Raw genomic sequence first — 15,025 nt, 5'->3', positions numbered from 1 at the left:
AACAGCCAGGCTGAAAGCGATGTGCTAATAACATGTTTATCGATGCAATCAACCTACTTCTCGGTCATCCTCATTCTTATCCAATTTTCTCAGAACTTTGTTTTCTGCTTGGTGAAATGCCATCCACCTATATTGCTTTTGAAATCACATACCCTGAAATATGACGTTTCCCAGAAAAACACTAATATGCAATAACTATGCTTTTATGTACTGCCAAACGGCGCAAACAAGCTTTCCCTGTCCAGCTTTTCAGATGCAAGGATTGACAGATTAAATAAATGTATAATTACCCTAGTAAATCACTACATTAAGCTGCATTTATTGCAATGTGTGGCATACAGGCATTTATAGTGTTTTGTCATGTTTATATTCAGTTTCCTAGATTATCTTCCAGAGTGAACAAGGTCAGGAGCAATATTAGTAACGTACATTTTGCAGTCCCTCGCGACATACAGGTGGAATAGCAGGTTTTTACAGCTCTATATAACGTCGTGAACAGCAAGCCAAAGCTGCTGGTATTGTTAATGAATTCTCTGAATATTGTGTTCTAGAGCAACGTGATTGAAGCTTCGCCAGATATGAAGAGAGAAAGTGAAAAGGAGTGGTACTTTGGCAATGTTGACAAAGAAAGGAGCGGCCCCTACAGTTTCATCGAGGTACTGTGATAAAGCCTTTAATATTCAGTTCATGTGCTTATTGCTTGTTCATGTCATAAATAAATGTTTAGCAAGAAATATCTCTAATGATGCATGAAAATACGTTTTCTTTTCAATGTGTTTATTATACTTGAAATGATGCTCCGTCAGTAATAAGATTTGCATGCTGTCAGCAGCTAAAATGTGCAGTTTCCCCACACATCGGTTACCACTATAAACTATAAAATGCATCAGAAATGTATTAAAAAAACAAGTGCTGTGGTCGCATAGATACACAAAAAACCTGCAATACCAAACTTCTAACAATCAAATACTGTGTGCCATTTTCGTAGAAATAGTTGAAAATTGCTGCTTCGAGACGAGAGAAGGCTGCTAGTGGATTTTAGGAAGAAGCCACAGGTGGGGTTCATGGGATTAGTGGGATGAAGGAAGTAAAAGTATGGCAGGTATAGAATGCAAGGCCAGGGATGTGCTTTGGGGCATGACAGCACCTGGTACAGAACATTTAACACCAGCATAGAGACCATGGTTGAAAAAGACTGTTTTGAGCGACAACCAGTTAGTTGTGCCATTCACTGTATTGTCGCCTTTGTGTGTCACAGTCACAAGTTGGGAACAATATGCCATGAGCATTTTAAGTTTGGTGCATAAGTGCAGGGTAAAGTAAAGGGAAATTGTCTCCATTCCCAGACATGCTAGCTTGTGCGGCACTATATTGCAATATACAGGCTCGCGCTTTTCAATTTCCAATCAAACCGTGCAATACGAAACTTTTAGCAATCAAATAAAGTAACCAGCCTGGTGCCACAGAGCATGTATATGTGTATATATATATATATATATATATATATATATATATATCTGAAGCTTGTTGATCCGTTTAGAATCACATGCTTTGCATAGGCCGACCTCTAGTTGTACGTGTGCAGTATTGCACATGTTGCTTTCGAAGAGGGACGTCGACGGGGCGTGCTGGTAATATCCGTAGTGTGAGGTCTACTGTATCCATGAACCCTCATGTGTCGAGGTCCCTCAAATTATTTATTTACGCCATCGTGGTCAGATGTGTTACGCACAGTCTATAATGAAGCTACTTTTTCCAGAGTTATTAACTTATCTTTTGATGGTCCTCGTTCGCACCTCTCGGCGAACAACTTGAAGATGGACAGACTTACAACTGCCGAATCTGACGTGCTCCAATTCGGCGACTGACTTCGGCCTAGCAGTAGGGAGACTGGGTCGGCTGATTGCGTTGCCTTATCTAGAGTGCATACCTCCACTACCTACATAGACTGCATTTGTTTAGCTGCCTTTGGAATTCTCATTCACCATAGAGCAAACTCCCTTTAAATTCTGTCCAAGCTGTAACAGTAAATATCTGTGGAAGGGCCCTCCCAGAGTGCCTTCCCAGAGACCACCCAGAGGGACTTTTTGCCTCTTGCAAGTCATTTTGGCCCAAAACCCTAAGCAAAGCAACAAATGGTGGGTGGCCGATGCGATGATGGCCGAATCAGAAACCCATTCTTGCACCTTTGAGTCGGACGCGGAAGGCCAAACAGTGACCGCTCCCATGTGTCAGTCCCTAGCCCCGAAGGGCAGTTGCAGTGTGCTGCTATGGGGAAGTAACCTGGCGACCAACACACACGCACACATAAGCAGCACACAACCCTGAGCCGCACTTCAGTGTTCGTTGAAAGAAGGCTGCACGCCAGCGGAAGGCACCACACGGCCTTCCGACCATATGCCTAAATTGCCAACTAGGCTTTCACAGCCACGTTTAGCTCAAGGCAAGAAAGAAAAACGGGCGCCCTTAAGCGTGCATAAAAGTCCCTCGATGGATGTTTCGCTGATGCCGAAAGACGTACAAAAAACATAACTCCCGCTAGAGAAGATAAACGCCATAAAAAGACCATACACACATTTCTCACACACCTGCTGTCCCTGTGAAAGTGCCACAATATTCAGAGGCTCACTCCTCTCTATCACAGTCTCTACAGAAAAAGGGGCCTAGAGAAGACCCTGAGGCTATTGCTCAATGGAATGTTTACAAGAAACAATGGACAAAGTCTCCTTTTGTAGACTTCATGCACAAATACCCAATTAGGCAAAACACGTAGATGTTTAAATGGGGAAACCTTTGGAAAGTGGCCAACCCTTAGCAAAATCAACAAGGTGCCCACACATACGGTCCTAGACAACTCTCATGACTCTTTCCAAGGGGAAGAACAGGCAGATCAAGATCTGTTATGTTGACCAGGATGATCCAAGCGATGACCCCTACAAATTTCATCAAGGTGACCCAGATGTGACAATTATTGACACTCCAGATGTTTCACCTGAGCATGGTCGTAACTCCCCCATTGATTACCAATTGTTCTACAATGATTTGTTAAAGAGGGCTGCCAATCATTTTAATATTCATACAGAAAAAACTGTGGACAACACTAATTTTGATGGAGCAAGGCATTATTCGTTTTCAAAAATTGATTAGCAGTTTGCTAATTAAAATGTTCTTGATTGGCAAACAAACACATTTGATTAGCAATGTTATACTAATATTTTGAATGTCACCAGATGTTATTTGTACCCAAGGCATAAAATGAGCATCAATACAGCATTTTTGTCTACTGCTGAAGTAAAACATTAGTGAGCAGAGTCAAGCCTTGCAAATTGTTAAAGGGTCCGCTAGATCTGCAGGTCGACTAACTTAGTTTACCTACTCGACCTAAAATAAATGCACTGGACTCATTGGCATGGATGACGCAATGTAAACGTGGTTTCTGTAAAATGGTGCCTGTCACAACAAACCCACTTTGTTTGGCACACTTCTGCCACCCAGAGGCCAACTATACAGATTTAAACTTTAATTTCACATTTACTGCAAAGTAAATGTTACATAAATGTTTCAAACATCTCCTGCAAATCTACTCGACTACGCAAGTGGGCAGGTATACTTTTCGAGCCCTAGATTAGTGCCTGTAAAATGTAAAAGGTTAGCTGCATCAAAGGACATGGAAAAAATAAATCAAAGTCTCTGAAAACAGTTTGGCCAGCTCTGTCCCGTAGGTGTGAATATATAATGCAATCATAATCTCAGAGCAAAGTTAGCTATTGGTATTGCAGTCGATCTACAGACTGGATAGAACTATTGATTACTACTTTGCGTAAACACTAGTTAGCCGTGTGTATTCATTATGTAAGGGGAAAATAGTAGTTTTCTGCCATCTCACCTTCAGGGTAGCTGGTATAAAGCAACAGGGTGATGAGATAGAAAGTCAAGGAGTATGGATCATCTCATGGGTTGAGCATCAGTCGCACAGATGTTTTCAACCAGCAGGTCACAGACCTAGACCTTCAAAAGCATTTGGTTGTGTGATCATGTACATTTTCAAAGGTGTTCACTCATCAATGTGATGCATCTTCCTCAATAAATGAAATAGTTTACACTATTAGATTCAGATACACTAACCTGAAACTTTACTGTCAAGTATTGAGACACTGCAGAGTTTTACAGTAGCAATAATGTAATGATGTAACGGCTTGCATTTTTAGAAATGGTATTGCATGACTGTCGTTTAAAAAGAATAAAGTTAACACATACTGTTCATTGCCAGGCAGGATATAGTTGAATCCCCCGTGGATATTCCCATTTACTTGAGGAAAGTGGCCTCATGGATGAACTTGACCAGTACACCATGGTTGCCCTTTCAGGAGACCTGGTTGGTTTGGTTGAACCAGTTGTGGTGGATGGCTGACATTTCATCCAGAAACAGGCCATTCAGGGCCCCTTTGGGTGCCCGAGGGGACGTTTGCTCCAGGGTGCTAAGAATTCCATAAGACTGGTGGAATTACCGGCGTGTTCTCCTAACATCTTAATGGGTAGGATTGCTGTCCTTTCAGAAAAGGGTAGTAGGGAGGTTTTTCTTAATCTTTACGTTCCCCCTATAGGCAGCCCCACAATTTGGTCAAGTGGCACAGCGAGTAGAGCGCTCGCTTTGACACCCGTGCAGAGCCTGTTAACGCAGGTTCGAATCCCGGCGGGGCCAAACTCAGCCTTTCATCCTTCCGAGGTCGATAAATGAGCACCACACACCGTGGGTAATAATAAGCAGCGCTCGGATACCTGAGGGTTTGTAGCGCTATATAAAAGCCTAATTATTATTATTATTATTATTGAAACTGAGACTCTCATTAGCAAATTGGCTTCTTGCCCCCCCTTGTATTGTGTGTGGGCACTTTAACTCTTGGATTCCTGGTGCTCTTAACTTGGCTGATACTAAGGGCATCCAATCGTCTACTCCTGTAGACGGTGGTTTGCACTCTTGTTTCTGTAGGATGGGTTTGGAATGGGCCAGCCTATTTTGGTCCTTCGGTTTTTCTATGGTCAATGGTGCTGCCTATCGGATTCTCCTGTGAAATGTACTAGTTTAGGCCCTAAATCCGGTAGCCTCTTCCATTATTTTTTCATGGCCAACGACCCCTATTTAATCTCTGATATGGGCATATTTCACCGTTTGGAGGGTGACCACATTCCCCTTGTGATGACTCTAAATTTATGTGAGTCGCCACGTGTCCTCGAAACTACTGGGCGGCCTTAGGGTCAAGCCTTCTGTAAATCACATATCATGGAATGAGCAAAGGCTGGATGAAGCTTCTGTCTGCTTACAAATGGCCTTGGTTTCCTTTATCGAACGTTATGCGACTAGGAATTTGGAAAACCACTGCCCCTTTTGAAGTGATTAGGGACTATGGGGAAGTTATAATGGCCTTTGTTACATCTACATTTGGTAGGAGAAACAATGAGGCCCAGAGGATCACACTCCTGTTTTCCCATCACCACCCTTATGATGGGAAAATAGCCACAAAGAGGCGTGATTTGCGCAGGGAGTTGCGAACTATAATGGGAATGGAACTAGCACCCACGGTATGTGCATCACGATTAAACAAAGCTAAACGCCTATATCGGAAGTTGTTCAAACAGCACCGGTATGTAACTGAGTCTTTACGCTGGAAGAGTTTGGTAAGCCTTGCTTTCGCTAATGATGCATAACAAATCTGGAAGGTGGTTGATGGCCACTACTCTGTGCGTGATCTCCTCATGCCCCTGAATCTGTCTGGGTTGAGCACGTTGTAAAAACATTGGGAGGAGGGGATGTTGCGCCCAATTAACCTCTCCTCCTCACAGGTAGATTCCATTACACCTACACCGCTAATTACATTTTGAAGATTATTACTGGCGGTAAATCCTCGCGAGCCCCTGGCCTTGACAGCATTTGCAGTGCTGTGATTGAGAGACGCTGATAGTTGGGCCACTGTGCTGGACTGTTTCTTCGGTTGGATTGATAAATCCCGATTTATACCATGTTCCTGGAGAGGCAGCATTGTCGTCCTTATTTCGAAGAAGGGTGATCGGTCTGATCCAGGCAACTATCGTCTTCGTGCCATGCTGGATGCCTCATCAAAAATATTTTCCTGCATGCTTCTTAATGAACTATGGTCTTGGGCCGATGACGCCACACTTATCTCACTTAATCAGACAGGCTTCCAAAGGTATTTGAGGACGACGGCTAATATCCTCGCCCTGCAGACTGTCATCCAGCAGGCTTGGCTTATTTGTCAGTGCACCGTTTACAACATGTTTATTGACTTCAGAGCCGCATTTGATTCCGTCAATTGTAACAAGCGCTGGTGGAAATTATCTAATTGGAACATCCCGGCAGGACTTGTGTCTATGATTATTTTTCTTCATTCTGATAAGAATAAAAGTCTGATTGGACCAGTCGGGCAGTACCTCCTCCTGGATCCCCATGGTTCGTGGCCTGAAGGAGGGATGTACTCTCGTCCCCCTTCTGTTTAATTTATATGTAGCAGGTATGGGTGCCTCATTGGTCAATGCATTATTGATCCCTCCCTCCGCCCCAAAATTGGGTAATTTTCCCCTCCAATGGATGGGCTACCCAGATGATCTCGTTCTGCTGGACCGTACCCAGTCTGGCTTACAGGCCTCTTTGGACCTGTTTAAAAAATTCTCTGATTCTTTACAACTCGTGGTAAACATTAAAAAAAACAAAGGTCATGGTATTCCATCCTCCTGGCCATAAAATATCACTGTGCATTGGCACCTTGAGGGGAATAAACTCGAGGTGGTTAACAAGTATAAATATCTGGGAATTCATTTTGAGGGTGGACTGCGTGGCACAATTGGCCCGCTGCGGAGGAGGTTACTCTGTCGGGATTTTTGTGCAACTATACGTGGTAACATTAGCCAAAACTTCATGTATGGGGCTGAAGGCTGGCATCCCTTTAATGCAGAGGGAGTATCGAAATTTGAGTAGTTACTCGTTAAGAGTTTGTTTCGCCGCCCTACCCGTACTCTGGTACAGACCATCTTCCTTCAGCTCAGTATCTTCTCCTGCATGGCGACACTCCAGTTGTCTTGCTTGAATACATACTTGAGACTCGTAAATGCACAGGCTGGCAATTTGAATTCCATCAGTTTGAAGGCTGGCCGGGATAAGGCAGATTATATGCAGGGGGTAGTGCTTTACACTGTATTAATGCTGCAGCCATTAGATGGTTGGCTCTGGCACCAATGTCTCTCTGAGTTGGTCACTTCCATGGTTTAAAGCTGCTACAAGAGTGACTGTTTACGCTTGTTATTGCTACTAAGTCCAACAGTAGTTTATTTACTAAGTATATCATCTCCCAAATTACGTCGTGCAATTTATGGGTAACCAATTGGTTTGGACTTACCTCAAACTCAAAACCAACTCAGTTAAGACCCTGGAAATTACAGGTGCTTGAATAACATTCCAACGCTTTGACGTTTGTGTCGTGTGTTAGTGGTCAACACGAGTCCGTTAAACATCTAATTTATTGTGAAGCACTGGAAGCTTTTAGGTCCACGGCACTCCTTGCGTCTGGCCTGGGACACACCTTTATTGGTGAGGCCCTTTGGGGGTGGGTGGGTAATAATGAACCTTGCATCATATTCTTTACTATCTTCTAGAAAAAAGTTGTTTGTATGCTGGATGACTACAACCTCTATCAATGATTAGTAGGCTGGGATTTGATGTTATTTGGGTGGGTTATTTTGGACCAGGAAGGATTCTTTTTATTTTTTATTTTTTTATTGTACTACTCCCCCCTCCTCTTTCCCACTTTCCCTCTCTCTCCCTCCATTAGACCCTTTGATCTTGCAGTGAGCAGAATAAAGAGGGCGGAGAGAGCACAGAGCAACAGAGGAATGCAGGGCAAGCTATGTTTTCATTGAACAGGGTAACTTAAAACGCTATTTTTCCTACACAAGTGTCAATTTAATTAGCAAGCGTACAGAATTGTATAGCAAATTGCTATCACCCTCTTTTACAGTCATTAAATAAGAGAATTACTCCATCACTTACTAGACCCTCACTTACTCAGGCAGTTTCCCCCAGAGTGGAAAGGATTTTTAAACCATCTCCATCTGACCCTCTTTATATTGGAGGACATGCTAAGCCTGATTCCCTGGTGGTCACCACTACTAGGAAAAGGGCCGGTGTTCCGCTCTCTACTGCTGAAACACCTTCCAATAAGGAATGCAAGAGATTGTATACCTTAGGGAAAAGAATAACCTCTGGAGAATATATAATATGCATTGCAAACTATACCACTCTGCTTGCAAGCTATAACACACAGTGGGACGAGATACTAAAACATTGTGTTTCTGGGTCTGAGCCTGTGAAGTCATACCTTCTAAAAAATCTCTACATGGGGCAAACCAGTAGCCCAAAGCATCTTAAAAAAATATTTTAGACTCTGCAGACACTTATGGGAGCGTATTTGTTGAAGGTACCCTGCTTCAACACCATTCATGCCTCCGGGATTCAGGATTGAAACCCGAGACTCGGGCAACTTTAATCAATATGCCCATTGAAGATTTGGTCCTCTTTGTGAAGGGAGTTGACGATCAGCTGGAAACTACAAAGAAGGAGCTTGAAACACGCCCTTCATCCATTGGTGCACCTTGCACTTTTCGGAGCCAAGGTTTTCCAAGATCCAATTAGTCACTTCCTACTATAGTCTCCAAGGGCAAACATCCTCTTAGAAGTCAAACTAGCAAAGAGGGTTTCGTAGAGGCAAAGGGTGAGGCAGAATTGCAGCATTTAGAGCGTCTGCTTCCCCCACCAACAAATGATGCTCCAGTACACGTACACTCCCATGCTTCTCCGGTAGGGTGTTGCATATCATCATTCACCCACACATGTGAGGGGATAACATTGGATCGTTGGGTGCTAACAACTGTTGTAACAGGTTATTCAATCGAATTTCGGTAAACACCCCGCCACAATCCTCCTCAAATGATATTATATGCTATGGCATTTATAACGCGCCTCTACACAAGTGTTTGAAGGCGTGCCGCGGCAAGGGAGGGGGAACAGAGGGAAGACAGACAGCGATCCTACTAGGCTAGGTGTCATTCAAATCGCGCAAGTGCATAGGAAAGGGGAGGGGGAAAGTGCAGTACATGGTATAAAGCATAATAAACTATAAGTAACATACTTCCAGCTGGAGACAAGTGCAAGGGTAGTGGAGACGTCGGGTGTCAAGTGCTGGTGGTGGAACTGTAGGGATACAGAAACGGTCCCTAAGTGCGGGGGTTGCCAGGAAGGCAGTGCAGGTGTATGACTGGCCTGTGGGGTGCGGGGTCCTGGGCCCGAGATCAGGGGGAGGCCAGGTACCCAGTGCAGTTTCAGTATCGGCCAGGAAGTCAGCAGGGGAGAGGAGGAGAAAAAGCAGAAGCAAAGAGAAAGGTTTTGAGGTGCTTCTAGAACCGGAGATGATTCTCCTCAAGTTTCAGAGAGACAGGGAGGCTGTTCCAGAGGGAGGACCCAGCCGAGGAAAGAGATCTACATGCAACTCGTTGCTAGGAGAAGCGATTGACCCTGAGGGAGTTGGAGGCGGATGAGCTAAGAGCTCGAGAAGGAATATATTTTGGAAGAGAGAGTTGAAGGTATTGAGGCCCCAGAAGGCCTTGTGAACAATGCAGATGGCTTTGAACTTAATCCTTGCAGCAACTGGGAGCCAGTGCAGAGATTTCAGTCCTGGAGAGATTAGATCCCTGGGTTTGAGGCAAAGGACAAGTCTCGCAGTCCTGTTCTGGATGAGTTGTAGAGGGTGGAGAGTAGAAGCTGGCAGATTTAGAAATGGGCTGTTGCAATAGTCCAGCCTAGAGAGAACCAGGGCTCTGGAGACAATGATCTTCTGGGGGAAGGAGAGGAAAGGAAGAATGCCTCTGAGGAGGTGTGGCTGGTAGTGCGACTTCTTAGAGATGTCAGAGATGTGAGGAGAGAAGGAGAGTGTGGAGTTGAAGATGACCCCAGGCTTTTTACCCTCACAGGTGGGAGCTGAAGGAGGGCCAAGGGAGGCCCTCCAAAGAGTGACAGGAAAGGAGGGAGCAGGTGTTCCAATCAGAAATGTCATCTGAACATTACTTCATTCTAAAGGGGGACATTTTAACTTTACTGCAGAAAGGGGCGATGGAGATGGTACCACCTCTAGAAGAAAAGCAAGCTATTTATTCAGTGTACTTCCTTGTTCCAAAGAAAGATCTAGCAATGCTCCCAGTCTTAGACCTGCGCCCTGCAAACTTGTATTTCAAGCCACAAAATTCAGGATGACTACCCTGCAGGAGGTAATTCCTCTGCTAAAACAGGGGATTTACATGGCAGCATTGGCCATTAAAGATGCATACTTTCATAATTACATGTTGCCAACGCACACAAAATACCTAAGTTTCAAAGTGGGAAACAAGCACTAACAGTTCAAAGTGCTACCATTCGGCATAGCCTCGGCACCTCAAGTGTTAAGTCAACCTACTGTTTCAATTAGATTTCTCCATCAAAGAGAAAAAGTCAAGTATAGTGCCCAGTCAAGTAAAACAATGTCTTGGGGCACTAATTCGATCAAAAGACTGCCTAGTCTTCCCCTCCAATGAGACAACAAAACCTGCTATTTTAGATCCCTCAATACAAAGCCAGTCGGGTAACTGTGCGAATGGCCACGCGCCTTCTAGGAATGATGGCTTCCTGCATTTATCTGGTGCCACATGTCCGGTTGCACGTCCGTCCAATGCAATAGTGGGTGACAAAACAATGGTCGCAAACAAGTGGTCTGTGGGATGATCTAGTGGTGCTTCCAAGAACTCTGGTTCTATTGCTGCAGTGGTGGTCCAAGGAAAACCTTTTATATGGCAACCCTTTCAACACTCCAGCTATTGAACCAACTCTCACTACAGATTCATCACTACCAGGGTGGGGAGCTCATTTTCTCCATCACGCTGTACACGAGGTGTGTACACGAGCATTAACCAAAAAGCATATTCACCTTCTATAACTATTAGCAGTCTTCAAGCTTTCAAACTACATCTAGTACAAAAGACAGTCCTCATTCTAACAAACCGCATTTTCTACATAAACAAATAGGGAGGGGACACAACTCTCTGGGGCCGTCCAGACTAGCCCAGAACATTCGGCTGCAGGCACTAAAACAAATGTTTCTCCTAGCACAACGTGCTCCAGGGGAACACAATTCTCTGGTAGATGTAATAAGCACAATTGTGGTACTGCCCTCAGAATACGAGTGGCAATTAAATACAGACGTCCTACGCAACGTCTTCACAAACCGGGGGTTCACAGACATAGACCGCTTTGCTACACAAGAGAACGCACAATGCCAACAGTTTTCCACAGTCAAAATCCAAGGCGAACGCTCTGTTAATTAACTGGTCAGGGAGATTTGTGTACGCTCTCCCCCTGAACACCTCATCTCAATAGAAAAGTCCACAAGCTAAATCTGGAAAAAGTAACCTTGATCCTAATGGCTCCAATGTGGGTGCGACAAACATGGTCTTCACACCTACAATTGATGTCTTTGTCCTCCAATAAAACGACTGTGCCCATGCAACATGTTGTCACAGAACCAAGGGACCACATTTCACCCATGTTCTCAGATGGAAATTAGCAGCTTGCCTCCGGATGTCATAGAATTTGGTCATTTAAACCTAGACCAAAGGTGCATGGATATCCTAAAGGAAGTATGTGAGCCAAATACAAGACATTGTTATTTCAACAAATGGAAGCCTTTTGCGTGATGGTGCAAAGCACGTAAATCAATCCTTTTGACTGTTCACATACAGTACACTATCTACTATACCCTTTGGACTCTGGTTTAGTCTTCAATTCATTACGAGTACACCTAGCTGCTCTCTCAGCCTACACCACACAGTAAAGTTTCATGGTGGAAGGCATCATGGAGGGCGTTAAAAAAATTATACCCTCCTGTTTCTAATCCAACTCCCGGCTGGGACCTGAATATTTTAATTACAAGGCTCATGGGAGCCCCTTTTGAGCCAATGATTAAAGCCATTCTTAAACATCTTACTTATAAAACTGCTTTCGCTGTTGCTATAACTTCTATAAGAAGAGTTAGTGAACTACATGCACCTTCAGTGCAAGATCCTTTTGTTATTATTCACAAAGACAAGGTGTGCTACGCACACATCCTCATTTTTCTCCTAAATTCATCTCATAGTTCCATGTGAATCAGTCCATCGAACTTCCTATTTTCTTCCTAGACCCCAGGAATGCATCCTACATACTCTAGATGTCAGAAGGGCTGTTATGTATTACCTACAAAAGACCAAACCAATCAGAAAAACAGACATGTATTTGTATATCTGGCCGCAGGGAGAAAGGGTAATCCTATCTCTAAATCAGCAATTTCAAAATTGATTGTCGGGTGCATCCAACTTTGCTATTCTCTTGTCGAGAGAACATTACCCTTCAAGCCTGGCGCACAGGGGCAACTCTAGCTTGCATAGCAAATGTGCCCTTAGATGCCATTTGAAAAGATGCAACTCTGAGGTCTGTGCATACCTTCACACAACATTACTGTTTGGATACACATTCTAAATGTGGCACACAGGTGGACCAAGGGATGTTAAACATTTTTTGCTGCACTGCCTTCAAACATCCCACCTCCTTTTCCAATTACTGCTTGCTGATCTATGCAAAACGTTCGATTCTAAGCAGATCCACAAGCCTCAGAAAACATACATTACTAATCCATAATCGTATTAGATGCTTGTATCCGCTTAGAATCACTATTTTAGTTCAAGGTTCTTGGGTAAATCATAAATGTTTCACACCTCATCACAATCCACACATACACTTTGTATTCCCTCTAATCAGAAACAATCAATCTGAAGACCTAGACACCTGAGGATCATGGGTACAGTAGACGTCACACTGGGGATAGTATTAGAAACGCACAACATCCCTTTTTTCAATTTTTGAAATATGTGCAATACTCTGCAGCTGCCACTTGTTGTCAACCTGTGCAAAGCATGTGAATGTAAGCAGATACAAGCATCAGAAATATGATAACCGTAGTTAATGTATGCCATGTATAGCATTGATCCAAATGAAAACAAGTAGATACCTCAATTTTAGTCTGTCAGTCATTTATTTGCAAGCTTTCAGGGTCTTGACCACTCCTCAGACAGAGCTGGGATTAAACATTTGAAAAACATTACAGCTTTAAATAGCCCCTTGTAATTAATGATTTCCTCCCACAGATTCCTCACCTAGGATATTCTATTCCCAGGGCAGTTGATCTTGTCAATCTTTCTGCTACCAGGGGGTGGAGCACTGCTCTGCATCAGCAATGCCCGGCACCTCTGGACATGGCGTTGTGGTCAGTATATATCGAGGCACTGTGCTTATGACCTCAGTTCCTTTTTCCTGTGCACACTGTTTGCTTCACGAACACACTACTGCCTTTGGAAGGTTGTTAACATCATGCCCAACCCTGTGAAGTGCTCTGGCTTTAAGCCCTGTGCAGACTGCGACCGACAAATGTCAGTACCCGACCTCTATAGGATGTTTATATATACTGCCTTGGGGAGGATGACAACACCCAAAATTGTGGCTCGTGCCAATTCATGTACCCCAAGTCCCTTCAAGAGCAGGCAGCAATGCTTTTCTACTTATCTCCTCAAGGGAAAGGGTGATAATACATCTCATTCAAGGTGAAAGGGTGCGGAGCGTCAGTCTGAAAACGGGTCTGGTCCGCATGGAGCAGAAAAAGAAGAAACACATTAAGAGATCCCGCTCCCTGAGAAGTTCCTCCCGACACCATTCTTCATCTTTGAAGAAGAGGAGTCACTGATCAAAGGACTCCCAGAACCGGCAAAACGGGGTCCATTTCCCACCCAGTCCTCTATCATAGAGGCATGTCGGGCTGTTAGGGAGAATTCTCATTCTATGGCTAATTTCCCTTACCTATAGAGTCCCCCAGCAGCTTTGCTGGATTTGAAGGGTTTGTTTCTTTTTACATGCTAAGAGTGAGACTCTTTTTCCCACTCTTAGGCATTTTTGCTATGTGTGTTCTAGGCTATTTTTGTGTTTAATGCCTATGGGATCTTTCTCAACCCCATAGGAACCATCTTTATGCACATGTGTCACACAGCAACCTCAGTGCAGTGACACAGGGGTGTCGTAGCAACCCCCAAACATAGACTCCATACCCTGGGACTGACTACTGTCTCCCAGGGCATGTAAAGTCCCCATTGACTTTACTAGTCAAATCCTATGAACTAAAACAGTACAACCCATCTTACTATGGAGGTACTGGAAGGGGTTAATAGTTTTCCCCCTATGTTCATTTTCGAGGGGGTACCCTAAAATCCCGCTCTCTAAAGTTTCTGGCTGGTGGCATTGGTTACGACCATAAATATTCGACCGTGAATATTTCTCTGAGATTTTCCCATTGTTTGAGGCTACCACTTTTTCTGACAGCCTCTAACATACTGCCGGTGCATTTTAATATTAACTTTGCTCCGGTGGGTTTTTATTGCCAGAACTTTAAAATAACTTCTTTCTCGTGTCTTTCTCTACAATCCTAACCCAGGTCGGGGATCCTTTGTTCGTCCGTTTGGCGGGCTTCTGCCCAGAAGCCCTCCTTCCGGTGCCACTGAGTCTGGGGTGGGTCCATTGTGTGGGAGGGGGAGTAGGACCCCTGGACAGGGTTGCCTCCGCAACCCAGGTCGCACTCTATCCTGATAGGCTGGAGGGTCTCCCGCCAAGATGACCACTCCAGTGTGTGAATGACAGATAGGCTGTATCAATGGGGAGGTTTTGCATAAAAGCAGGGTCCTGAGGACTGGAAGAGCAAGACGTCGCCACTGGAACTAAGAAGCCGAAGTGGAGAGAAGCCAAAGACATCTGCAATGACTGAACCACCGATGAAGCCCTGCTGCAGCGTCTCACCACTTTTCTCCACACGACGAGAGAAGATCTTCACCTGCAAGAGCCTTCTTCCCTTGAGCT

General features: G+C 44.3%; 1 protein-coding gene across 3 annotated transcripts in view; it reads left to right on the top strand.

Annotated features, from left to right (window-relative positions):
- DNAJC13 (DnaJ heat shock protein family (Hsp40) member C13) overlaps positions 1-15,025 on the top strand; it is a 2,820,731-nt gene that overhangs the window by 1,513,912 nt on the left and 1,291,794 nt on the right. For all 3 annotated transcript variants that reach the window (XM_069648714.1, XM_069648713.1, XM_069648715.1), the window contains one exon: positions 552-656. In XM_069648714.1, coding sequence (XP_069504815.1) covers positions 552-656 — 105 coding nt within the window. The remainder of the gene's footprint in view (positions 1-551; positions 657-15,025) is intronic.

Source organism: Ambystoma mexicanum, chromosome 2q (assembly GCF_040938575.1).
Source record: "Ambystoma mexicanum isolate Mex_15411 chromosome 2q, UKY_AmexF1_1, whole genome shotgun sequence".
Classification (NCBI taxonomy): Eukaryota; Metazoa; Chordata; class Amphibia; order Caudata; family Ambystomatidae; genus Ambystoma; species Ambystoma mexicanum.
This window is presented reverse-complemented; position numbering and strand designations above follow the sequence as displayed.